This window comes from Macrobrachium nipponense, chromosome 30 (assembly GCF_015104395.2).
Source record: "Macrobrachium nipponense isolate FS-2020 chromosome 30, ASM1510439v2, whole genome shotgun sequence".
In the NCBI taxonomy this organism is placed as follows: domain Eukaryota; kingdom Metazoa; phylum Arthropoda; class Malacostraca; order Decapoda; family Palaemonidae; genus Macrobrachium; species Macrobrachium nipponense.
In genome coordinates, this window is record NC_087218.1 from 444,575 (window position 1) to 472,363 (window position 27,789).

Consider the following 27,789-nt stretch of genomic DNA (forward strand, 5'->3'; position numbering starts at 1 on the left):
CAAAAGTAATGGTTAGAGAGGTTGAACAACAAGATTGAAGAAAGGAAGTAGGAATGGATGTAGATTGAATTGAATTGAATATAGAATACAGAATTCTTGTTAGAATAAGATTCACTACTCGGGACAGTGTAGTTGATTGATAGAATATTTATCTTTATTAAACATTTGAATTGTGGAACCATTAAAAAGCAGCAAAGTCAAACAGCAAACCCACCTTAAATTTTTTAATTTGTTCCTGAGCTTTCCTTGGTTGTATAAAATAATGGACATCTTTGTAGACCGACCACCAGAACTTAGTGTCGTCACATGTTACGACTATTCCGTCATCGTGAATGAGCGTCTTGGCCGAGGTGATGGGAACAGCCTCTTTCAAGCTAGGAAAAACGGCACAAAAAATCAGCAAAAGGTTATTCTATTTCTAACTACCTTCAACTAGTACTAAATCTACTTAAAAAATGCATGCTACTCACTATTTACATAAAAAAAAATATAAAATGTTGCGGGTAAAATAAGACCCTTTTCTTGAGTCTTACTCTTGGTACATATCAAATTGTTTAAAAAAAAGCTCTTCAAGTTTTACGAAGATTACTGTCCCTATCGTCAGAGGGAGTGAAACTACATCAACATTTCTACGCTAACATTATATACAAAGTTCCTGCTTGATCTTACCAGCACCTGCCCAATCTGGTTTGTTGCAGTTATGTTGCCTATCAGCTGATTAGTAGCAAGTATTCATGCTGGGTGTTGGTCAAGGTTTTCCATCAGTCCAAGGAATTACTGAATTATCAGGTGAGCTTACTTTCTCTAAGCACATGGGTGGCGTTGATCTCATCTCAAGTATTAGGAGATCAATACTCAGCCACCTTGGGAATTAAGTTAATGAAGACCCCTTCTGTAACCCTACGACGCGTTACCTTATTGCTTTTGTGTACAGGCTTATAGCCCTTCCACAACCCTACCACACTTTGCCTTACAACTACTTCTGTATACAAGTTTAATGTCTTTAAAATTCATTCAAAGGTTAAAATCCCAACAATGTGTGGCTATAGTAGATTCACATCGCCCATGCCTTTGATGTCTAGGCCTGTCCCTTACGACGCTCCTCATTGGCTGTTGATAAGCCAGTCACAGGGCTGGAACTCTCAGTCTCTCGAGAGAGTTCACATGGCGGGATGTATGTTCCACTTCTCCGGAGGGATACGTTTGACAGACGCATCCCTCAGGAAAGATGGAACATACTTCTTGCCTATGTGAACTCTCGAGAAAGATTGAGAGTTTCCAGCCCAGCGATTGGCTTATCAACAGCCAATCAGGAGCGTCGTCAGGGATGGGCCTAGACATCAAATGCACGGTTGATGTGGATCTGCTATAATGCGTTGTTTATATCATTAACATTAATGCGTTTTTCATAGAGTTTCTCTAGATAGTAAAACTTTATATAGAACTAAACTAGGACATTGACTTGAGGAAGCTGGAAAGACATCTTTCAAGGTAAAAATTTACATTGGAAAAAACCCGAGAGTTGAATATAAAGTTGAATATAGAATTTAGGCCAAAGGCCAAGCACTGGGACCCATGAGGTCATACAGTGCTGAAACGGAAATTGCCAGTAAAAAGTTTGAAAGGTGTAACAGGAGGAAAACCTCAAAGCAGTTGCACTAAGAGTCAAGCGTTAGGAGAGGGTGGAAAGTAAGATGAAGAAAGAGAATATGAAAGGAGGTATAGTAAAGGGAACGAAAGTGGGTTGGGGGAAAGAACCGACGGCCACATACAAATTACCTCACGGAGACGTCGACTTAACCCCCGCCCCCTGCCCCCCCCCCCAAAAAAAAAAGGCTCCCCCATCCCCCTCGCAACCCATCTCTCTATCACACCTCTCCCCCAACCACCTCCCTCCAATTCTCCCACCCTTTCTCTCTCTCTCTCTCTCTCTCTCTCTAAATTGTATACAGGGAGATTTATAGTCTTAAGTTCAAGAATAGAAATGTTGGGTGTTGTACCTAATCGATGGTTAATGGACGCGACTGTCTTGGCTCGGCTGGCAGTTCTGAATACAGTACTTAAGCAGTTTACCATAACTGTTCACTGGCACGCGATCGCTGAGAGTGGTTTGTCGCTGGGTGGTTACGAAGGTGACCTACTATCCCTATTTGCTTACATGCGCAAATGAACGCAAACGTGTGATTGCTCTCCGACTTCTCAATGCTTTCAACCAAGAGGAGAAAGTTAATGCACTGAAAGTATGTCTTAACAGATCATTATGAACCATTGTTCAAAATTTTTACCCCGTAAGAGAGGTAGTGTCGTCAGTACACCCTCACGTGGTGCACTGTAGGCTAAATTACTTAAGGTTCTTTGCAGCTACGCAACCCCTTTCATTACTTTTACTGTACCTCCTTTCATTTTCTCTCTATTCCATCTTACTTCCCACCCTCTCCTGACATTTGTTTCATAGTGCAACTGCTTTCAGGCTTTCCTCCTGTTACACCTCTCAAACTTTTTATTGTCAATTTCCGTTTCAGCGCTGAATGACCTCATAGGTCCCAGTGCTGGGCCTTTGGCCTAAATACTATGATCAACTCAATTCATAACAGTTTTTATGTAAAGCCTTATGCAACAAATTTCACAATGATATAAATTTTTAGTGAAATTATATATAGTTTGTTTGTATGGTGTTTTTACGTTGCATGGAAGCAGTGGTTATTCATCAACGGGACCAACGGCTTTATGTGACTTCCGAACCACGTCGAGAGTGAACTTCTATCACCAGAAATACACATCTCTCACCCCTCAATGGAATACCCGAGAATTGAATTCGCGGCCACCGAGGTGGCAGGCCAAGACCATACCGATCACGCCACTGAGGCGCTTGTGAAATTATAGTGATATCAATATCACGATAACTGTCATCAAACCCAAGTGTTCCTAAGTAATCGGTTTTTCCCCCATAATTTACTTTACATTTGAGAAGGTGCCGTTAGGAGGAGTATTGCTTTGAGGAAGATTATTGGTCTTTTGAGTGTGGAACCCGTCATTATCGATTCTGTCTGCGATGGTGTGGATGAGCTATTCCTTGACAGCAATGACGGTTACAATTAAATCTATCAGTGGTGTGATCTGTATGGTCTTGGCCTGACACCTCGGTGGCCGCGAGTTCGATTCCCGGACATGCCATTGAGGGGTTAGAGATGTGTATTGCTGGTGATAGGAGCTCACTCTCGACGTGGTTCGGAAGTTACGTAAAGCCGTTGGCCCCTTAATGAATAACCATTGGTTCCGTCCAATGTAAAAACGCCATACAAACAAACAATTAAATCTACGAATACTTGTGTGTATCATTAGCTGTTAATTCGATAACTAATATTACTTATTTTACAATTTTACTGACACCATCTAGTTGTAGAATGATTATGCCCTTTGCCCAATCTATCTCAACGCAGTATACGAACGATCGGACAACAGGCACAGAAAAACGACCATACACACACTTACAATCTAAGTTCAAGAAATAGTATTTCCCACGACAATTCTTAGACAACAAAGTAGAATGAGGTTGAACATCACAGTAGAGCTCATTAGCAAAAACCACTCAACTCATTGTTGGGATATACATATTTGAGTTACAATGTAGCAAAATCATGCAATATAATATTGTACAATGTATGTATTTATATTTTCCAGTGTGTTAGTGTAACTCAGACGAGAGAGAGAAGGGGGTGAGAGAATTGGAGGGGAAAGAGGAGGGAATGGGAGAGGGGAGAGGTGTGTTAGAAGGATGGGTTTGCGAGGGGGATGGCGAGAGCTTCTTGTTTGTGGGTGGCTTTTTTTTTTTTTTTTTTGTTTTGGGGGGGGGGGGGGGGGGGGTTGCGAAGGAGGAACTCATGAAGTGGAGTGGGCTAAGTCGACGTCTCCAAACCTGTGCTCAGATGTTTGGGTTCTGACTGACCATAACTTAAAGTCTTGAGCAAACTCCTATCGCATCGAAATTTGATTAACTCCTATAATAACATTATAAATAATGGCGGAGCTTTGTAAGCATTGCGTTAGAATGTCATCACTGACAGCGTTTTTAATTAAAAGCCTTGAAGAGATTCCCGAAGAACGATGCTACATCGGGTCTGAAATGGTTAGACGTTTATTGTGATAGGACATGTTTGATATTTTCTGACTCTCCCTGAACCACTTTTAGTTTCCTAAAAAGAAAACTACCATGCCGGCTTTGTCTGTCCGGCCGCACTCTCTGTCCGCTCTCATATCTTAAAAATTGCTGAGGCTAGAGGGCTACAAATTGGTGTGTTGATCATCCACCCTTCAGTCATCAAACATACCAAAATGCAGCCATCTAGCCTCAGTAGTTATTATTTAAGGTTAACGTGACCTATAATCGTGCTTGGGGCAACGATATAGGACAGTCCACTATCGGGCAGTGGTTAAAGTTTCATGGGCTGCTGCTCATACAGCATTATAACGAGACCACCGAAAGATAGATCTATTTCCGATGGCTTCGATTATACGTTGTAGTGGCTGTACAGAAAACTCGATTGCGCGGGAGAAACTCCGGCGCATTTTTCCTTTTTTTTTTATTCCTCTATTTTCACATTGTCATTTTAGAGCCTTTTTCCGGCAAGTATCATGGATTCGGTAAGTCGTGGAAATATAAGTTTTGGTGAAATTTATCTCCTCGTTTAGACAAGTGTCGCAAAGTCTTTTGGGTCTTAGGAAAGACCTGCTGCTACTCCTTCTCTCTCTCTCTCTCTCTCTCTCTCTCTCTCTCTCTCTCTCTCTCTTTCTCGTGTTATGGTACTGAAAATGGTGAATGCAAGAATTTGTATGTGGCACACTTTAGTTTCGAAAGCCTTGAGGATTCTTTCTGCTGGTGCTTATGCAAAAAGGAAGGAAGTTATCTCAGATCTTTTCCAATGTGAATTTTATGGCAAATTCTTTAGATTTTAATGAATCTAGAAATTAAATCAGGGAGTCGTCATTAACTAGTTCCAATAAGGCAAAAGATAAATAGCTAATATGGCGGTCCCCAGTTTACGACAGGGTTTCTGTTCCTGAGACGACGCGCATCGTAAGCCGAAAATCGTCATAAGCCAAAACATCGTCGAAAATCGTCAAAAATCCTAAGAAAATCCTACTTTAATGCTTTTTCTTGGGTGTAGTTAAAACAACTATTGTAAACTCCATTTCTATTGCATTTTTCATAAAAACACCCTTCAAATATTGATTATTTTGCTTTTTGGAGTCATATTTCTTCTGTCAGATTGGCGTGGTAAGCGTTGTAACCCTGGAACATGCGCCGTAAACCTGGAAATAATTTTTGATGAATATAATTGAAAAGTGTCGTAACCTCGAAACGTTGTAAGCCGAAAGCGCCGTAAGCCGGGGACTGCCTGTATAGGGAAGGAAGAGGAACCTAGTGTTACCCAGAACATCTGTATAGTTTATCAAAACTGAAAAATACATCAGTGACTCAGTTTGATCAGTTAGCATATTTTACCCACTGGTATTGGGGTGTTATAGACATATCCATCACCTTTTGATACATATAGTTAGTTGGAGCGAATGTAACAGAAGATCAGATAATGAGGAAAAACAGAAATGAAGGTGAGACAGACTCTGGCAAATGTTTAGCTGAGGTGAATGTCCTGAGAAACAAATTAAATACACGAAAGGGTTAGGGAACCGACTTTACCACATGAAGTTGAACTGCCCAAGTAACTTGAGCTGAAATGCATAACTGGATTACTGATCCAACTTTACCTTATGAGGATGAACTGTCTAAGGAACTTGGGTTAAAATGCACGATGGGAATACTGATGCAACTTGAAACTATGAGAGTGAACTTCCTTCCAAGTAACCTTAAGCTGATCCAACTTTACCTTACAAAGGTGAACTGCCAAAGAAACTTGAATTGAAATTTTTGACGAGGGTCCTGCTCATTAAGCTGTTAAATGCAAATAAAACTGAAGAGGCGAGGCTGTCGAGAGCTCTTTGTAAAGTAATAACAGAAGAACTGGTAGAGAAAAATAGATATGATAACCATATTGTTTTGGCAACTTTTAGGGAAAGAGACTGACCTGTGTATTTAGGGGTACTAAGATCAGCTTCAGAGCGAGGACCAGGATAGACATGAGAAAAGGTGCGGAATTCCTGGATGAAGATGGAAATGTGTCAAGTCTAGGTTAGACAAACTGTCATTGGTGGTGTTGGAACTGAATGGTTTTGTAACTGAGAGCATCCACAGAGAGGAGGGACTAACATGCTGCTCTTTCCCTGTTGGAGTAGGACTGTGTAACAGCTGTTGCTCAGGAAATGTCATGTGCAAGGATTCACCCTGGACTGAACAGTTAAATGGGAATGTGTTATGCTGATGTGGCTTCTCAAGGAAGCGCGTGGCAGTGTCTATTTACATGTTTTTCTGGCACCATCCTTATTTTGGGAAAGTAGCTTTCTATGAAGAAAAAAAACTGGAAAACAAAATATAAATGTAGTTACTCCACAGACCGACATTCAACATATTTACACACAAAACTTACACATATTTATTGTCGCAGTTTATGTCATATCTATCGGGCTTTTGTTCCACCCTCTGAATGGCCTGATAATAGCAGCTTACAGTCGCTTTTGATGACCCATACAAAGGCAGCCTCTCTTCGTAGAAGAGGAGATTTGTCCCTGAAACCTCAGTCAAGGGATCTTTTGTTGAACAAACTAGCTGCAAAAAACATGCATTGCATAAATTGGGCATACATTATTCAACCTGTAAAACAATATGAAAAAAAAACATAATAGGTGTCAGCAGTGTATTAAGCTTTCTGATACATTTGCAAAAGGTTTGTGAAAGCGTAAACTAAGAGATATGTATTGCTTTAAAGAATATTTTTGATAATACAATCATTCACTAAATGCAACCTCTTCCCTAACATGAAATTTTCTAAACTTATTATTTTATTTAAAGAAGCATTACTGAAAAAGACCATCGACTGATTGAAAAAATAAAAACTTTTAATCAGCCTCGAAGTCATGCAAGAGGTATTGAGGACTTGGACTTGGGAACAAGATGGCACAGGGTGTCATGGGTATGAATTAAGGAAGCCTTGAGAGACAGGACAGAAAGGGATATTGATAGCAGGAAGTTTTTATTACGAAGCTGATACAAATATTTGTGCACTACAGATGCTCACGAGGCTCTTGAGTAGACTTGAGCCACAAAATGAAGAACTATATATACTCACCTCCTTGGGCTCTGTCACCCTCTCACGAAACTGCACTATACTGGGGTGGTTAGGATCGAAGTCTGGGATGACACAGGTGGGCGTATCGATGAGTGGAGGGGAACCTGAGAACAGAATAAACTTCTTTAAATAATAAGTACAATGTCATGGCACCACAATGTGGAATAATTTTTGTCCAATAGTACCAAAGAATTCGTTTCATTTTGCCTTTACAAATTAAACCCTCCTCTCTGTTTTACATGTTTCTAATTTTCCAGTTCTGACACAACTTGGCTTTTCCTGAATTTTATTTTAACAAGAAGACTATTTTCAGGAATACTTCATATAATAGTGCTGCTTTTTCAGCATAACCAACTGCTTTAAGAACAAATTGGAATCCAAATTAAAATCTTAAGCAATCAATGTTTGTAAATGCAAAATGTACAAATGGTTTTTGCAAAGCACAACGGTCTCCTGTGGTAACAAATCCCATGGAATGGGTCGACTAAACTGCTGTTGTTCGGCCTCTGCTGAGTGGCACTTGGCAATATGTTAATAATGTTTGCCAGTGTCCTGCATCTACAAAGTTTACTAATACTAGCAAACATAATGTATACAAAATTATATGTATGATAAAGTCGTAAAGTAATTAAGTCTACGGGCATAACCAGCCCCTTTTCACGGGCAGAACCAGCTCCGTTTCAAGGATGAAACCCCATTGTAAACCTCTTGGGGGTCCCCACTATTATCCTGCCAAGTTTAATGACCATCGGAACACCCGTTTGTTTATTTTATTTTATTTTTATAGTGTTTTTACGTTGCATGGAACCAGTGGTTATTCAGCAACGGGGGACCAGCCGTTTGGCCGTGATTGAATGACAGATGGACGGACAGACATACCGCCCATTATAGTAAGAAGTCTCTCGTCAGCCAGTAATGGAATTCATTGACCCAATGTCAAGGCTGTTGACAAATATTCACCAACTTCTAAAGTGTGCTAAACGTACTTGAATTAATTCAAGATCTCTTTCATATAGGTATATGTGTAATGGCTATTGAGGTAAAAGCATTTGGATTGTCTTGTCATTACTGGTAAACTGCACTCATACCAGACATCAAGAAATGTTCTCAATTTCCACTCCAGAACATTATTCTAAAAGCCATGACGAGTAAATATGTTTCCTAATATTCTTAATACTTCGACTGTATTTACTCCAGTAACCTACCACGCACTTCACAGTGCATCAACAAATGTCCCTACTAAGTCTATTACGAGTAAATGCTCAAACTATCCTGACTGAAACACTTTTCCAAGTTTTTTTTTTCTTAGGGAATACGGGAGCTGTCAATCAGGCACGAATTTCTACGGTTTTCAACGAAAGAAAACTATATTGACTCCATATCAACCAGTAACAATGAGGAACTAAAGCATTTTTGATGGCTAATGTGTGGAAATATGCAGCTGTTGTTTGCGATTAATGGGGCACCCTACTAAAAAATCAAACTTGTAGAAAACCAGACTTAATCTCTGTGATTCATAGCACTCCACGAAAATAATAATAATAGTAATAATGCCTTTATTCCACAATATTACAGTGGGTATTCTTACAATGTGCACTGGATTAACATATACATATATTATATATAAAAGACCTTTTGGGGAGAAAGAATCAGAGCCTCCAGGTTTTTTTTTAATTAGAAACACTACTAACAGCTCTCTGCTGATCTTTTGATTTGATTTATATATAATTTTGGCATGATGCCAAGCACTGGGGCAAAACAAAGGCCATTCAGCGCTGAAACGGAAATTGACAGTAAAAGGTTTGAAAGGTGTTACAGGAGGAAAACCTCAAAGCAGTTGCACTATGAAACAACTGTTAGGAGAGGGTGGAGAGTAAGGTGGAGGAAAGATAATATGAACGGAGGTACAGCAAAAGGAATGAAATTAGTTGCAGCTAGGGGCCGAAGGGAAACTGCAAAGAAACTTAAGTAATCCCCACATTGCACCGAATGAGGTGCACTGACGGCACTACCCCCCCCCCCCCTCTACCCCCACCCACCCACCCCTACGGGGCTCTCTGCTGGTCGTTGCTGGACGTAATTGCTGTTCAGGGGATTTCGAGCACTAATTTCGCCGCCTTGTTGGCTTCGTAGCTTATAAATCAAGGTTCTTTTGGTTAAGCACATTGAAGCAGCTTTAGACCTACACGTCTGTTTCTCAAAGGACATCTCGCATAAATAGAACCGTTAAGGTGATCAAGGTTTGTTTACATTTTCGTACACGAACTTTTCAGCGGCGGCTTCTCGTGATCACTGGAGAATACATCCCACTGCAGAACAATAGCTATTTATTTCCCCTCCTGCACTTACTAAAATGTAACTCAATCTCAAATCCATGATGAGTAAATATTATCTATAGTTTTATCAATTTCAAGAATGAGATTTACCATATTTACCTTGACATCCATAATTGCAGTGATATTCGCTACTTCTGTATCCATGGCTTATTATATATGGAGCAAGAAAGAAGACCACCCACAAAAGCCACAAGAGAGACACGTAGTACAGCTTCTTACATTCTGAAAAAAAAAAAAATAAACTGTAAATCCATCAAGTGAGAATAATGAAACTGATTATTATCATAAGTATTATTATTCAAAAGCCAAACGAATATTTTATATATATATATATACATATATATATATATATATTAATCTAATAAAAGGAGCCCATAAAAAACACCAAAAATGTAGAGAGAAAAGTACTATATTTCAGAGACTGCTGTCTCTCTCTTCAGGTATATGAATGAGAAAAGTTTACAGAAAAGGTGGTATTTATACCAAGAGATTCGTCCCACAACAAGTAAGCCAATTTAGGTCACCCCCGCTGATAATCTTCCTTTAATCTTCTTAAGCGTTGTTGAATGAACACTGCGTCGACGATGTCCGATGTCCAATTCCCTTTTGAGATGTTCATTACCTGCTTCTCTTTTATTAAGGCCGATTCCATCATTTGACTCTTGTACCGGCAGTTGCTGCTATAAATTACACGTGACATATTCCAGTTTATTCTATGGTTATGTTCATTTATATGATTGAAAATAGCCGAGTTCTGTTGTCCATACCTAACTGACCGTTTGTGTTGTATTAATCTCTGGGGAAGTGATTTACCTGTAAATCCGATGTAAGATTGGTCACAGTCCTGGCATGGGATCTCATATACCCCAGAGTCTTTGGGCGATGATCTTTTGTTGGACGTTAATCAGGGATTTGGCTAAGGTATTTGGGTAGGTAAATGCAAAAGGGTTGGATTTCCCAAGGGTGTGAGTTACTCTCTTAATCGTCTCCAGGTGGGGAATTTTTATTTTATTGTTGGGTGTGGATGACATACTAACATTTTGGGATAATAAGTGGGGTAATTTTAATGAATTCCTCTCAAAATTAAACGCATTAGTGCCCAGCATCAAATTTAAAGTTGAATGGGAAACAGACAACAAAATTCCTTTTCTTGATGTTTTAATAATCAGAGACACGACAGAATACAAATTTACCATATACAGAAAACCAACGTTCTCACTTTCATATATTCACTACTTTAGCTATCATGACAATACTATCAAGATAGGTCTAGCTAGCAACCTATTCTTAAGAGCCTTACGAATTTGTTCCCCAGATTTCCTGGAAAAAGAATTTGAACTAATTCGCAAGCAACTTTCATCTTTAAAGTATCCTGACCATATAATTGAGAAAGCAATTCAAAAAGCAAACGTAATTTCTACCGACCCCCTAAAGACAAGACCAGAGACACACCCAACAATAAAATAAAAATTCCCCACCTGGAGACGATTAAGAGAGTAACTCACACCCTTGGGAAATCCAACCCTTTTGCATTACCTACCCAAATACCTTAGCCAAATCCCTGATTAACGTCCAACAAAAGACATCGCCCAAAGACTCTGGGGTATATGAGATCCCATGCCAGGACTGTGACCAATCTTACATCGGATTTACAGGTAAATCACTTCCCCAGAGATTAATACAACACAAACGGTCAGTTAGGTATGGACAACAGAACTCGGCTATTTTCAATCATATAAATGAACATAACCATAGAATAAACTGGAATATGTCACGTGTAATTTATAGCAGCAACTGCCGGTACAAGAGTCAAATGATGGAATCGGCCTTAATAAAAGAGAAGCAGGTATGAACATCTCAAAAGGGAATTGGACATCGGACATCGTCGACGCAGTGTTCATTCAACCAACGCTTAAGAAGATTAAAGGAAGATTATCAGCGGGGGTGACCTAAATTGGCTTACTTGTGACGAATCTCTTGGTATAAATACCACCTTTTCTCTTCTACATTTTGGTGGGTATGGGCTCCTTTTATTAGATGGAATTCTGTTGTTACAGAACACTTTTACAGTATATATCTATATATATATATATATATATATATATATATATATATATATATATATATATATATATATATAAACGTCCTAGTAAAGGACGTTTAAACGTCGAAAGGTCTCGCGGATACTCCTTCGTTTATTTTCCTTCGTGGCATATATCTTTATTTTATGGATTTATCATGGATTTATCACGTTCCTAACTTCGTGATTCACTTATATATATATATATATATATATATATATATATATATATATATTATATATATATATATATATATATATCTGTGTCACTAAATAGTGTGTGACAATATATGCAGCCAAGGCCACAGAAACAATAAAAGAAAGCAGTACCAAGTGCTTACGCATTACTTTGAAACATGTACGAGGTACAGTGCTAAAAAAACACTCCGAGAATATCTAAAAAAGTAAACGAAATTACGGAAACAGGTTAAATCCTATGACATGTCACTCCTTCTAGGCCGGTCCCTTACGACGCTCTTGATTGGATGTTGATAACCCAATCACAGGGCTGGAAACTCTGTCTCTCGAGAGAGTTCGCATAGGCAGGATGTATGTTCCACCTCTCCTAAGGGATAATTTTGAAAGACGTATCACTCAGGAGAGGTGGAACATACATCATGTCCGTCTGAACTCTCGAGAGACTGAGAGTTCCAAGACCTGTGATTGGTTTATCAACAGCAAATCAGGAACGTCGCAAGGGACTGGCCTAGACATCAGATGCGCGGTTGGTGTGAGCACAATGCCAAGAATCGCCTTCCTCACATACTTCAACTTATGTTTACGATGAACAACAGCAAGCACCTTAACAACCACAGTATCAAACAAGCAACCGTGGTAAATATTGCCCTACCAACGAAAGCACAATAAATCTTCACCCCCAAAGGCACGCAAACAGAACGATAATGAATCATTCACGTAAAAAAAAAAAGAAAGAGAAAGAGAGAAACCCATTTGTGTTGTCTGACACTCCACTATTTATACCTACTTCCACTCGCTTTGGGCTAAATTGTACTGAATTTACATATTGTCAAGAATGAGCGACTTGTGGTTAATACCGCGAATTATCTTCGATGGGAGACTGACGATGTATTTATTTATGTTTATTCATTTATTTACATATATCTAGAAATACTGGACTTCTGGTCAGACAAACTGAGATTGCAGTCATTTCATCAACGAAAAAGACCTGAGAATGTCTCCCCATTTACGTGTGTGTGTGTGTGTAGGCAACGCCTGACAAGCTTTACCCTGTCATCATATTAGATATTGATAGTCTTTGGTCGTTTCATTTTGAACGTTAGAGTGGAATATATATATATATATATATATATATATATATATATATATATATATATATATATATATATATATATATAATATCATCGAGCTACAAATGTCCTTTAATATCTAATTCACTCTACCTCGGAATTAATATATTTTCATATATGCTTAACCGAAGGGGAATTTTTATTAGGCGATAATAGAATTGTCGGCGCCCAGGCGCGAACCCAGGACACCATACAAATCCAGGAACGTCAGTGAAGCTTTTACCCACTCCACCACCGCAAGAGGCTATAAGTTAATGCCGTCTCTCACCCTCAAATACCTTTTGCGCTCAGGTATTCGCTGATTTGGAGCCAGCATTAACCCTCCTCGACCTCAGTAGTGCTGTGTACTTATGACAGCACGTAGCCATTAATTTAAGTCATATCACATTACCGTGATTCATATACATACATCGAACTACATTTGTAGCTTGATGTATGTATATGAATCACGGTAATGTGATATGACTTGTATATATATATATATATATATATATATATATATATATATATATATATATATAAAAATATATATACACATATATATATAGATATATATATAGACACATTATAGATATATATATATATATATATATATAATATATATTTTAATATGTATATGGATGTAATATGTATTGTACACACACACACACACACATATATATATAATATATATATATATATATATATATATATATATATATATATATATATATATATATATTATATATATATATATATTATATATGAATTCATAATAAAACTATAATCAAAAATAGACATCTCGATAATAAAGCTCTCAGTTGAAAAGATCAAACTGAATCTGAGGTTCTACTGACATCACATAACGAAAATTATTTAGATTTATAAGTATTTAGTTTTATAAGTATTTTTAAACATTCGACCGCGGAAAATCAAGTGCAATAGCGATCAGTGAAATTACTCAATTTCTGTATAAAATGCCTTTGTCGGAATGAGGTAGCAAATTACCAGTACTGCCTCACTCAGAATTGGCCAGAAGCAATATCAAGAAAACATGGAAGGAGCTACCAACTAAGCAATGATAAATATTCTCGTCGAAATGTTTCCACACAATATTCATGAATAAACCATAATTTACGTAAAGGATTAAGAGAAAAGTAGCGTCTATGGAATCCAAAGTTATAATTTAAGTAAGGACTTTAGAGCTACGGTGATAAACTGATTACAGTAGATGTATAGTAAGAAGTTTTGAAAAAGGTAAGAAATATGGAGGCCCGTTCAAGAAAAAGTTAAGAGACTACAGCGCAGGTTGGAAAGGTCCGTCTGAGTTTTGGGGGATAGTCCGGTCATGCGAAAAGAATGGAAGAAAGCAGGTAAGTGAATAGATTGTCCATTTCAAGTGCCAGCATAAAGAAAGGGAGGAAAACCTAGAAAGAAAGTCAGAAGTGTTGGAGCAAAAAAAAGCCTCAGTATTCAGGAAGCGAGAAAGTGTCCTCAAGGTGAATGTGAATGACAAAGTTTGACGAACTGCTGAATTACACAGAAAAACCTGTCAATTTTAGATTTACCTTTTCTTGTCATTATTTCCTTAGTCCCCAAATTCATGGACCTCAGAGCGGAAGACTAGCCTAGGGAATAAGTTGTAGTCAAGTGTACCTGCGAGAAAAGCCATAACAAACGCTAATAATATTATAGAAATACTTCCCTGTTCTAATAAAAAGTTGCACTGGATAGTCACTTTACATAGTATAAGCAAAAAGAATACGTACAACACCAAAATTGACAGATTAAATGTATGTATACATCTATGGTAATGTATTAATAATTGCACTTTCACCTGTAAGAAAGAATACATACGTATAAACTGTATATAAATATATCTGGCATTTTCGCTTACTCGGGGAGTAAGCTTACTAAACACTGTTGCTGCTGTTGGGGTGTAGGCACGTCTGTGGAAGAGCCTAAATAGGTCTGAAAAAGGTGTTTCGCGTTGAGTTAAAGATAAAGGGATTTAGGGACATATAAACATATAGCACTTAACAGTCGGCGGGTTATTGCTTTAAGTGTGCTTTCCATTTAGACAAAATCGTGCATGCGTAAAATCAGTAAATTCCTTGGCGGTTAAAGTGCTTTAAATCAACGAGTCCACATATTACTTCTCCATACCAAGACTGGATTCGGAACCTCTGTTCGAACTTCCGGTCGAGCCCTTAAATTGGGACTGGTTCTGCCATTGGTTCAATCAGGCAAGTACTTAGATTACCTGGCTTATCCACAACTTTCTTCATTGATCAGTTTTATACAGATAAGTTAAGACACAGCATTAAGACGCTAAAAAAACAGACGATTATCTGTTAAAGAGTACATTGTGGTTACAAGATGCACACTCATAAGACTGAGGTCCCATCAGAAGATTCCAGGATATTAGATACATCTGGAAGACGTCATTATTTAATGATCTTGGACCTTTTCTCTTTTATAGATTGATAAGTGTAACATGAGTTACAGAGTGAAATATGAGAGTAGGAATGCGTGACCCTGAACAGGAAACTGAACAGTGAGTAGAAAGGGGAAAATGACTTTACTGAAAAATAGAAATGAAACTTTCAAGTTGGGAAAATTGTGAAAAACGACTGAATATTCTTGAAATCATTTTGAACTAAACTTCCAACCTCGATATTTGTTCTGTTATTAGGTGAACGCGTCTCGTATGGTTGTTCAGGATGACAGAATGGGCGTGGTTGTGTGAGAAGTGTCAGTAAAATGTGTAAGAAAAAAAAAAAAAAAAAGTGTTATAATAAAAAAAATTGTGGATAAACTTCATCTTTTACTTACTCATTAGCATGCTGTGTGTGTGTTTTTTTTTATCACTTTGTGCAATCTTTAACAATCACGGGCGTAACAGACTTCCAGGTAAGATAGCCTAATGCTGTAACTTTTCCTAAAGCCCAGATATTTAAGCAAAATAAACCTGGACTAAGTTATGCGTATTGTCTGATCCGTCCTATCTTTTACTCCGCCAGTTTCTCTGTATTCGTACTTTGTTCCTTTCCTTCAATGACGTTGCATGTGTAAACAACGCCCATGCCTCTTTAATTATTTGCCAGTCTGTCCTTGTGCAACCCTTTCCTAAGGCTCAAATCAGCGTTGGCAATTGAACAACTGTCAACTGGTTGCCGTGACGATCTGTAGTCACAGTCGATATTTCGTTATATTCGGCTAATTTTAACGCCACATGCTGGCATTTTTGCAACCGAAGAAACAATGAATCAGATGTGAAGTCCGCTGTACTTATACACGAGGGAAAATATGATTTTATTCACATCAACCTTACACATTTATTTATTCATTGTTTATTACGAGGACCGAATTATTGTAAATGAGTCGGCAAAATAGCTCTCGAGAGATGAATTCACGCGAGATTTGTTTAATCTCTCGATCCATATAAATGAATCCAACCCAAATACAGTTGTATAATTTAGTTCTCTCTCACTTGACATAGGACCGCCCACCAATACCTCGTTAGTGAACCGCCACTACTATCTCGTCTATGTCCTCTACTGACAAGCCTCCTGTAAACTGACGAATAATGGAACAAGTCTCCTGTAAACTGACAAATAATGGAACAAGTCCCCTGTAAAATGACGAATAATGGGAGGCACCTGTAAAGTGACGAATAATGGAACAAGTCTCCTGTAAACTGACAAATAACGGAACGCGAAGGAAGCCATTGTTTGCTATAGAAATTGGGGAATTGCACACAAAACAAACTTGACAGACTAGGGAACTCAACAAGAGTGGTACTACCGTGTCATCCGAGGAATTTCCACGCAGGAGTTCCACGAAAAGCAAGTAAAATGCAGCGTGACATTTCAACTCCAGCGCCGGTCGCCAGGTGGTCGGTCACCTACCAGTTGCCCACAACAGTATTATCGTGCGTTATCTCGTCCTCATTTCCATATATTCTCGAGTCAGGGGTTGCTTATCATTTGCACGACCGGCAATGGCTCACTCTGTTGTTATTTTTCTTTCGCGTCTTTTGATGCATTAAGTAAACTGGTTTACACATTTTCATACATGCAGAATGAAGCGCGAGAAGTCCCAGCTGTCCAACCTTTCACGCGCGTACGTGCGTGTTAATACCACACTAAAAATACCAGAGCTTTCAAACAGAACGCATGAGGAATATGCAGGTACATCAGAACGTAGTACTACTAACAAATCACCGTCCGAAATGTAGTCCTTGATCAGTGTCTCCATTACTCACAATGTTATCCACGCGGTTTTTAAACATCAGCTTTAGCTGATTCAGAAACAAAATTTAATACATGTCCGCTTTCGAGCACTCACACCATGCTCTGAAATAAATGTGCGTGTGACCGAGACCAACGGGAAACAAGGCCAGTCCGATCATTCACTGTAGATTTGTGAAGTGAGGGAGGAATGAGGATCATGGTCCGAGCAGGTAGCACTGAGTACGCTGCCAGCCTGCCAGACGAATGAAATATAAACAAAACGTCACCAAAGTCGACCATTGTTGGTTTGCCATTTATTAATATATACTTATGAGATTAATATAATACTGAATGAAAACAAACATGTTTATCGTTATTGAAAAATATTTATACATTAAAGTCAAATTGCAAGACGGCAGTACACTGGTTTACATACATTAGAAGAAAAAAAACATGGTTCATTCTACTAAATGTGAATGAAATAATGATCGCTTACAGACATTATTTGGTAGTTAAATATTCTAACTCTCTTTTTGGTCAAGTTTTTGTTGGCTACAATATAGTTATTTCCTTGGGAACAACAATCATTCAATAAAACGTTAGTAGAAGCGCAAATTATTGATTTTGTTATGTTTAGCCTTCATTACTTATTGGAATAGCATATTTATTATTTAACCTTTGACTTTTAAACGATTACATTCATCAGTGTCCACCAAATGTAAAAAATTTTATGTTCTGCATATCTTGAATAAGGCACAGTGATTTTTTTCCAAGTAAAGCTTGAATGAGTTAACTAATTGAATATTTGTAAAACTAAATAAACATTTTATTCTCAAAGGTGTAAGGAGATAACGCTTTTAATGACAGTTTATATGAATGTTTAAGGAGCAAACATCTATCTCATGAAATTTTTCAAAGGGCTGAATGGTGCATAATGAATTTCGTTTTCCAAAATATTTACGTCAAGGGAGGAACCGAGGGAACTTCATTGTTTTAGGGAACTTCGTTGTTTTATTTATAACTTTCTAGCCAAGCCAGTTATTCCTGATACATTTCAACAAATTTACTGAAACATTTACGAAAAAACGGGCTTGTCACTCTGATCTGAAATGGGTGGGGATATACTATAGACAGTTGTGGAGTGCTGGGAAAATAGGCCATTGCTTTCCCGATGATAGCATTATGATGTTACAATGTAAAACAAGGTGAAACCTATTTTTTCTAAGCCTATAATTACTTTCTTCAGTGTGCAGTGCAGAACATCAGCTTTTATGCTTATAGTAGGAATATGTAGCTACAACTTATTTGAATTCAGGCTTTACCTATTCAACATGATATCCAATGCACCTGTTGCAGCTTCACTACTGTCAAAGGCTGAACCGACAATAGTTCTGCCTTTATGACGAAAATATGGTTTTAAGTGAGTTTCATCCAGTATCACTATTTTGTCACTGGGTAGTAATGATTCACATTCATTTTAGCCATTTTGTTCTGATGCTGGGCTGACCTGTTTGGAAATCACTCATCTCATGGTACAGTAACTTTGAGGGGAGCAACTGTAGAACAAAAACACAGTATTACCAGCTCTGGTGAATAATCAAATTTATTCAGTCATTAACTTCAGCACAGACAAGTGTTTGAATGACTGACCATTTTAAATTATTGCCAAAAATGAAATAACTAGTTTTATAAGAGCAATGCTATTGCAGTGCTAGAAATATACATTAAGCAGTATCAGCTCTCTAGAGTTATTGAATATCTGCTAAATGATATTTGTATCACGAACCTCTGTAGGAATCTTGAGATCTCTTTAGTGACGAACTTCAGCGACATGAAACATGCAAGTAGGTACTGTAGGTAGGGCATTGTGGCATACCCCACCCAAAACCCCGTATACCCAACGGGTTCCCCTTGCCGTAGGATAGAGTTTTAAGGTAAATTACACGTTAATTACAATCGGCCCCCAAAATAAGCAACCAAAACACGCGTAGATCGAAATTTCTTCTGTAGGCTCCTGTTTTGCACCTGTAACCCTTAGAATTGTCTGCAGTCTAATTTTATTCACCTTAACCAATCTAGGCCCAAAATAGTATTAAGGTTTGTCCCGTACCATTGAATACTGTCAATGGTAACTTACCTATTTCCCAATCATTATAGCTACTGTGCTTAAGTTGTAATGAACCTATAACTTATACTATGTCTGTGCTAATGTAACTCTTAAGTACCTTCTCTGAAGGTTCTATCACACAAGTATCATGTTTGCAACGTTCTTACCTGACATGGGCCCCTTGTCCCTATCATTACAATAATGATCTTTACCATATCTAAGGCATAAGAGAGAGAGAGAGAGAGAGAGAGAGAGAGAGTGGCAGGAGGGCAGGACCCTTGAAAATATAACTTATCGATCCAACCTACCAGCCAATCAGACCATAATATGAGAAAATCATATAACAACTTTGCGTTCATAGTTTGCATACAGGTAAAAGCATCTAAATGTAGCTTTTTTTTTTCATGCACAGAATGATATTAAAGAATATGTAAGAAACAGTACAGTCCAAATCATAAAATATCTATGTAGCTTTACAATTCTCACAAAAGCCACCGAAGGAATACTATCTACCGATATAAGAATTTATAAAAAAAAAGTATAATATTCAGAAGCCAAAACAAAAATAAACAATGAAAACCAATTTATAAATAAAAGAGCTTTTTAATATTAATCCAAAGGTTTTTTAAGGAGTTACCATAACAAATTCAGAAGCCAAAACACAAATAAACACCTAAACCCATAAGCAACAAATATATATATATATATATATATATATATATATATATATATATATATATATATGTGTGTGTGTGTGTGTGTGTGTGTGTGTGCGTGTGTGTGTGTCTGTGTCTGTGTGTGTGTGTGAGTGTATGAAAACAAAACCATAAGTAGTACGTACTTACGTACGTACGTATACGTATACAAACACATATTACTAGCCTGGATATATGGGCCGTGTAGCCTACGTGCATGCACGCCTAAAGTTAGGTGTCATCCCCCCCCACCCCCCCTCCCACCCCACCCCACCCGCGCTACCTCCCTCCCCCCACAAAAAAAAGTAAAATGGTGTAGTCATTTTACTCCTAATACTCACAAGGTTCCCGCTCATCTCAGCTTACCGTTTTCTTGGACATGACGTCAATAGGAAACTTTCTTCAGTACACAGCGAGCAACTCTCTCTCTCTCTCTCTCTCTCTCTCTCTCTCTCTCTCTCCGGCGAATGGTGTTACGTAAGTCGCTCTCGCGCTGGTCGCTCAACAGACGCCCACTATTTTGGTTACGTTTTTATTGAGAAACTTACCCCGCACGGGGTATTAAGAGGAAAAGAACAGGAAAAATGTCTTGACATAATTCATTTAATGATGAAATCGAAATATACGTATATATATATATATATATATATATATATATATATATATATATATATGTGTGTGTATATGTGTGTGTGTGTGTGTGTTTGTGTGTGCCTGTGTGTGATAGAGTCCACAGAAGGATGGACGAAAGCTTTAAGCTTCGTAAGTGTATCTACAAATACATTTCGTCTTGCTAAAGAAGAGTATTACTTTGGATATTTCTAATGACAATTGAGAAGCACGATACTGTGTTTTTATATTTCTCATATATATATATGTTATATATATATATATATATATATATATATATATATATATATATACATAAGGGTTATCGTAGCCTGATAGAGGTTTGCTTACTGTCCCTGTTATCAGCTAACCTGTCCCTACAGATGAGGCAGCGACCGAGTGGTTCAGGTCTTGGGTCACCTTAGTTAGGGCCATGGGAACCAACATCAGCGGGTATCGAGAAGAAGGATGTAGGGCTAGCGACATTATCCTCAAAGACTGTGTTAGCACTTACACAAATATTTATCCGTTGGTGTTATCACTAAGCGGGGAATAGGTACAGAAAGAGGAGCAGCTAACTTCAGTGGTGATATCACACAAGAAAACACCGATAAAAGTAATCAAGCGCTAAAGTTTTTTAAAGAATGGCGTGGCGTAGTACTTCCTGTGGCATTACATTAACTTTCAGACGTAAAGAATTGCATCCTTGAAGGATGTCTACCGGAACTCTCTGACCGTAGGTGGTCGGTTTGGTCTTGGCCTGCCACCTCGGTGGCTGCGAGTTCGATTCTCGGCCATTCCATTGAGGTGTGAGAGATGCGCTTTTCTGGTGATAGAAGTTCACTCTCGACGTGGTTCGGAAGTCACGTAAAGCCGTTGGTCCCGTTGCTGAATAACCACTGGTTCCATGCAACGTCAAAACACCATACAAACAAACAAACAAACAAATAGACTACTGTTATAAGGTAAGAAAACGATTCTCAGAGAAAAGACTCTTCTTTTACCACTCTATATCAGGCGGGAAAAGAATCCTTTCTGAAAAGGAGCATTCTCTCTCTCTCTCTCTCTCTCTCTCTCTCTCTCTCTCTAGGATATTTCTGAAAAGGAATTCAACTGTAGGCTCATTTCGGTTTCACATCATGAAGGTATCCATTGTAACAATTTTAGATCAAAGCAATGCAATGGGACTTTTAGAATGGTGTCAGCTCTGATGATGATTCGTGTAAACACTCTCCTATGAATGAAACAAATGCGCAACTATAAACAGTTGCTTTTATTATTATTATAATCATTACTATTTTAGAAGTTTTGGATTCATTTCGTCAGACAGACTCCCTTTACTGGGAAAGAGAAATCAAATATGTTAAAGTAATAAAAAAAATCATTGCATGTGTAAAAATAAAAACACAAGACAATGTAGAAATGATAAACAGAAAAATTATTAGCCGCGAATTCGAAGGGTTGTCCTATTGAGGTGGGTATTTTTTGTTTATTGCTGAGATGTTATTTACCGCTGGAAAAAAATGACTGACAACCACAAATAAATTTTCTGTTACCTCAATCAGTCATGTGGTTATTGAATGTATATGTATATATATACATACATACGTACATACATATATATATATATATATATATATATATATATATTATATATATATATATATATGTGTGTGTGTGTGTGTGTGCGTGTGTGTGTGTGTGTGCATATATATACGTGTATATATATATATATATATATATATATATATATATATATATATATATATATATATATATATATATATATATCTATATATATATATATAATATATATCTATATATATAGATATATTTATTTTGCATATTCATGATTCCTTCGTTCGTATCTCTGTACTCCGATGACAAGCTTCTGTATATGGGTGTTTATTTTTTTTGCACTTCAATCATTTTTATCAATGGAGTTGATGAAGATGAGACGGCGGTGTCCATCTTTATGGCCGCTACGTTTACTGAGAACGGAAAAGTCCAGCCTTGAAGATGTTTGATCTATAATCTCTGTCACTTGTTTGTTTGTGGGTAGTAATACTTTGCGCAAACATGCCACCCATGACAATGAAGGCAAAGAGAGTCAGTTATAGGTAAAAGAATACACGAAGGTTTTTTCCTTTTTATTCATACCAAACATTTTAATAAAATTTGAAAAATATATAAATGGGAACAAATGTTAATTCTCATGTAACGACATTCTTCATAAAGCGTAAAAATGCATATTTGTGGAGACAAACATTAATTTTCATAACACGACATTCTTCCTAAAGCGTAAATAAAACGCGTAGGAAAATCAATAAGTAATAAGTTGAAGGATCCATCAAGCAAATGAAATCCGGGAGAGAAGGAGTTGTAGTCTTCTATCCGCTTTTAGAAGATCCTTGATTCTTCGAATACCTGTCGCAGGCCTAAATGAAGATCGCTGGCTTGCAAGTGTGGTGCTTCAGGCAAGTGTCCCAACAGCACTTGGATTCAAAATTGGCACAGTAGCCGTCGTGGGCACATAACTGAAAAGAATTAGGAAAAAATGCCGGTACTTTTTGGACTAATCATTGTATTGATTACTGAAGAAAGTGGCTTTCTATTCATTATTCACAAAATTTACAGGGTGTCCATAAAGTCCCAGTACCATTAAAAGTATTCATGGCTTGTAATGGTACTGAGACTTCATGGACACCCCGTATACTTTCAATAACATTTCCATTAATACTTACAGCAGGTCCTGATGTGACGCCATCACGTGGACAGAATGGCCTGTGCTCAGGGCATAAACCTGAATGCTCTAGTGAAAATAGACGAAGAACTTATTAGAATAAAAATCAAAACTGATAGACAATTAATTTTTCCATAAAACAATAGCTTAGCGTCCCATGAAATTCATCCTGAAATATATCTGGAAACTGAAAATCTAGAATCCATCCCCATATATAAAAGCATAGCGTAAGGTCAGTGTCATATATTGGGGTATCAAGGAAAGAAAGGATTCTGTTGATTAATCTCAAAACTCAAGTCGTACCTTCAACCGAGAACTGAGGCCCAGTTCCATCGTTGCAGCAGTATTTGCTGTTGGTGAGGGGGTTTGTGCACCAGTGGACGCAGTCCTTGGGTGGTGGCGGTATGGGTATGATGGGTCGGATCCCTTTGGAGGCGGCTACGGCCACCAAGGCAAATAACAGAACCAGACGGACCTGGATAATGAAGATGAAATGTAAGAAATCGCCAATAATATCAAGTCTAAGAAGATCACCAGACGGACCTGGAAAATTATAAAGTAAGGAAGAAAGAGGCAAAAGGGTCATGAAATATTTTATTAATGTTGAGTTTCTGAATTGACCTGAATATAAAGAATTTAAGCTAAAGGCCAAGCTCTGGGACCTATGAGGTCTTTCAGCGCTAAAATGGAAATTTACAGTAAAAGGTTTGAAAGGTGTAACGGGAGGAAAACCTCAAAGCAGTTGCACTATGAATCAAGTGTTAGGAGAGGGTGGACAGTAAGATGAAGAAGGAGTATGTGAATGGAGGTACAGTAAAAGGAACGAAAGTGGTTACAGCTAGGGCCTAGGGCACGCTGCAGAAAACCTCAAGTAATGCCTACAGTAACACTTTCTTCGTTATTTGTACAGATTATGAGCGGTTTGTTTTTTTGTTTTTTTTAGCATTAATCATATCTGCCTTGTCCTACCGGTACAGAACTCTATATACATATTAAAAAAATCATTAAAAGACATCACAATTTCTGAATACAGAATAAGCCCTCACCATTTCGGAAGACAGGAGGAGCACTGTGGATGGTAGGACTCGTTCAGGTGGAGGAGGAGATCTGTGAGCAGCTTACAGTCTTCTCGTCTTATATAGTGTCCAAACAGCAGCTGCTTCGCCTGCGTTCATAGACGAGTATTACTAGGAAGCTGGCCATGCGTCTGTTTTCATTTCATGGAACTGCAATTGTTGTTGGAACTCTCTCTCTCTCTCTCTCTCTCTCTCTCTCTTGACTTCTTTCTTTCCTATGAATACTAAAAAAACTCCATTTCCTTGCACAACTGTTAAGCGCCTCAGTGGGGTGATCGGTATGGTCTTGGCCTGCCACCTCGGTGGCCGCGAGTTCGATTCTCGGACATTCCATTGAGGGGGTCAGAGATGTGTATTTCTGGTGATAGAGGTTCACTCTCGACGTGGTTCGGAAAGCACGTAAAGCCGTTGGTCCCGTTGCTGAATAACCACTAGTTTCATGCAACGTAAAACCACCATACAAGCAAGCAAATGCACAGCTGTTTGAAATATTTTTGCTGCTGCTTATGATATCTGTGTCATATCAATGTCCTGTAATTCATCCCCTGCGTTATGTGAGACTTTTGAACAACTATGTCATAATCGGTCTAAGATCATTGAAACAGCTCTTGCTTGGAGGTCACCTCCCCACAACGTCCTTATATTTTCCAGAATGATATTTTGGTGTTTGAATTCCACGCTTAGATTTGCCTCTGGCTTCCTTCAGGCTTCTGGAAGATAGGTAACGTCCCTACTTTTTTTTGTATTATTATAAAAATAACAATATCTGTAAATACAATATCATAAACAATCAGTCAGTAGCGCTATCATTTGGCAAATTTTATGATCATATGTATATACACAAAAGAATTGTTATGACGTTTAAGTACTACAATTATATACAAAATCATCCTTACTAGAGTAAGGAACGACCGAGGTCTGAAGAACTGGCAAGGACTCACTGTCTCAAAGCTCTCTCATTGATTACTTAATTAATTAACGAGTATTCTATTAATGATAAACGTTTCACGTACTGTTTCACTATGATAAAGGAGTTCGCATGTGCAATATCTTTCAGCACGTTTACCACCATGGGAACTTTTTCTTAATTCCACACATGTTAAAATTGAGAGCAATTATTACCTTGGCAAAAATGCTGTAAACATGTTCCTTTTTGAAACATCCACTTTAAAACTATAATGGCTACACAGACACGTGTAGTACTTAGATAGTTTATCACTATTACCCCGGAGAATAACCAGTATGCCGGGTGAGGTTCTTATGTCATCAACTTACCATGATGTGCCTTGGGCGCTCTTTCGGGAAAACAGACATCTCACTAATCGTACTTTCGGAAGGAAACGTAGGAACAGCCTCACATGGAAGGATAATGCAGATTAATTTGAAATAGTTTAGTTCCTGGAAATGCATGTTTTGCAAGACCCCGGTCACTTTTTCCAAGATGGCGGGTGACTAAAGGACTTTTGTTTTCACTCTGAATTATGATTCTAAATGTCATTTGTTAATTAAGCTTTAGGTTTGATTGTTAGTGAACTATTGACAAATATGACCACACGCCGTGTTTTAAAGTACTGAGATTTCTTCTATTCCATATCAAAACATGCGTGTCCTGAATGTTTAACTGTTTCTTAAGATGAAAAAAAAAAACACATGTCAGCTTAATTTTTTATGTATCTGTTGATGTATCATAAAAAAAGTAGTTGCATTTCACTAATTTCAGTTTTAAATAGAGCGATTGGCGTTTTTTACGAATTTCAGAAGCAATAATAATGAAATCTTTTAAATGTAAGGTCTTACCATAAATTCACCCTAATGTTTAGAGGGTTTTCCAAAATGGCTACTTGTAAAGCTCTAGGCATCACAGTTTTCCATGAATAATATTTATGATCAGACCAACGAATGCACCCTAAGAGAGTAGTGCTGTCAGTGCACCTCTTGCCGTGCACCGTAGGCACTATTTAAGTTTCTTTGCATCGTCCCTTCAGCCTTTACCTGCAAACCTTTTCATTCTTCTTATTGTACCATCTTCCGTATTCTTTCTTCCATCTTACGTTCCACCCTAACAATTGTTCCATAGTGCAACCGCTTTGATGTTTTCATCCTGTGACAGCTTTCAGACCTTTTTACTGATCATTTCCGTTTCAGCGCTGAAAGACCTCAAAGGTCCCAGCGTTTGGCCTTTAGCCTACATTCTACATTCTATCTATCATCTATCTATCTTTCTATCGATCTATCTATCACATGCTCCAATAGAACAATGCCCATGTTCAAGCGGGAAAGGAGCAACACTATCCAAGAAAGCACAACCGTCTCAGAGCAAGGAAAATTTCTTCCAGATTTCTAGGTCCTTAAACAAAGCGTGGCAGGAATCAAGCAAATTCTTTCTGGAACTCATCATCAGATTTTGTCATTCTGCATGACGAGGAAGTTGTAGTTGAGTGTCTCAGCAATACTTGCTTTAATAGCGAGAAAGGGTTGATGTCCATTCAGTGTTACCGGTAATCTATGATAAAGAAACTATTGTTAGAGTATCCAAACGAATGCCTTTGCTCGCTTCATCCCAGATGCAAATTTTGCTTCGATGATTACACTTTGCCAGTCAATCGAGAGAGGAGGTTGGAATGAATTTGTTTTCCCTTTTTTTATTAAATCCAGACATATTCCCTTTCTCACAGTCTAGAGATATGACCGGAACTCAAATTCCCGAGATGCACTATACTTGTACTGCACCAGACACGGTTTTTTTCACCATGCCCCTAGGTTAGGTTAGTCCAAAACAAGTCTTATAGTATTTTGGGTGTGAAGAACAGAGATGATTTTTGAAAAGATTCTATGATTAGTTTTAAAGACATGGCGTCTTCGCTTTTTCAGGGAAGGTTCGGTGTTCAGTTACAGTTCTGGAATATGCGACTGGAACCGGAAGCACAACTTGAGAAATTCCAGAAGGATCTGAATGTACCAAAAACCCGGAAGTCAGATGTTGTGTGTTTATTTTCATTGACGGGGCAGCGGTTGTTCAAATCCTTACAGCCACCTCAGTTGACTTTCAGTGTATGATAAAGAATCGTTGTGGCAGTTAGATATAACGGGATGTGGGTGATTTCTTATCAATCACTGAAATCTTACCAAGTTTGGATACCAGTTTGCCATGCATCTTTCAGTGATTCCTAGATTAGCGGAGATAGCGCAATTTCCTCCACTTTCGTGTGTTGATTACCCAGAAACTCACACATTTCAGGACAAAATTTGAGTAACTTTAAAAACTAATAAAACACTCAAGCTCTCTTAAGAAAATCTGACATTGTAAGTTTTCTGCAAAAGCAAATTATTGTGTCGGCTTTGTCTGTCAGTCAGCACTTT

The 27,789-nt window shown here is 38.0% G+C and overlaps 2 protein-coding genes across 2 annotated transcripts in view; both read right to left on the reverse strand.

Moving 5' to 3' along the window:
* LOC135202206 (uncharacterized) overlaps positions 1-17,410 on the reverse strand; it is a 28,221-nt gene extending 10,811 nt beyond the window's left edge. Inside the window, exons 1-6 of the mRNA XM_064231463.1 lie at positions 16,772-17,410; positions 14,533-14,620; positions 9,677-9,799; positions 7,242-7,345; positions 6,543-6,721; positions 215-374 (exon numbers count right to left, since the gene is read on the reverse strand). Of these exons, the coding sequence (XP_064087533.1) occupies positions 215-374; positions 6,543-6,721; positions 7,242-7,345; positions 9,677-9,799; positions 14,533-14,569 (603 nt within the window). The 5' untranslated portion in view covers positions 14,570-14,620; positions 16,772-17,410. The remainder of the gene's footprint in view (positions 1-214; positions 375-6,542; positions 6,722-7,241; positions 7,346-9,676; positions 9,800-14,532; positions 14,621-16,771) is intronic.
* A 5,413-nt stretch (positions 17,411-22,823) lies between these two features.
* LOC135202210 (uncharacterized) lies at positions 22,824-24,526 on the reverse strand. Its single transcript, XM_064231466.1, has 4 exons — positions 24,400-24,526; positions 23,657-23,828; positions 23,355-23,422; positions 22,824-23,147 (listed from the first exon to the last, which is right to left on the reverse strand). Exons 1-4 carry the CDS (start codon positions 24,400-24,402, stop codon positions 23,049-23,051), a joined length of 342 nt encoding a protein of 113 aa, XP_064087536.1. The 5' UTR covers positions 24,403-24,526; the 3' UTR covers positions 22,824-23,048.
* Between the last annotated feature and the right edge of the window lie 3,263 nt (positions 24,527-27,789).

Bases quoted from the DNA above. Each gene is read 5' to 3' on its own strand.
- LOC135202210 (XM_064231466.1), bottom strand. The intron at 23,423-23,656 runs GTACGACTTGAG...TATTTTCACTAG, and splicing joins GCCTCAGTTCTCGGTTGAAG to AGCATTCAGGTTTATGCCCT. The intron at 23,148-23,354 runs GTAAGTATTAAT...AATTCTTTTCAG, and splicing joins GCGTCACATCAGGACCTGCT to TTATGTGCCCACGACGGCTA.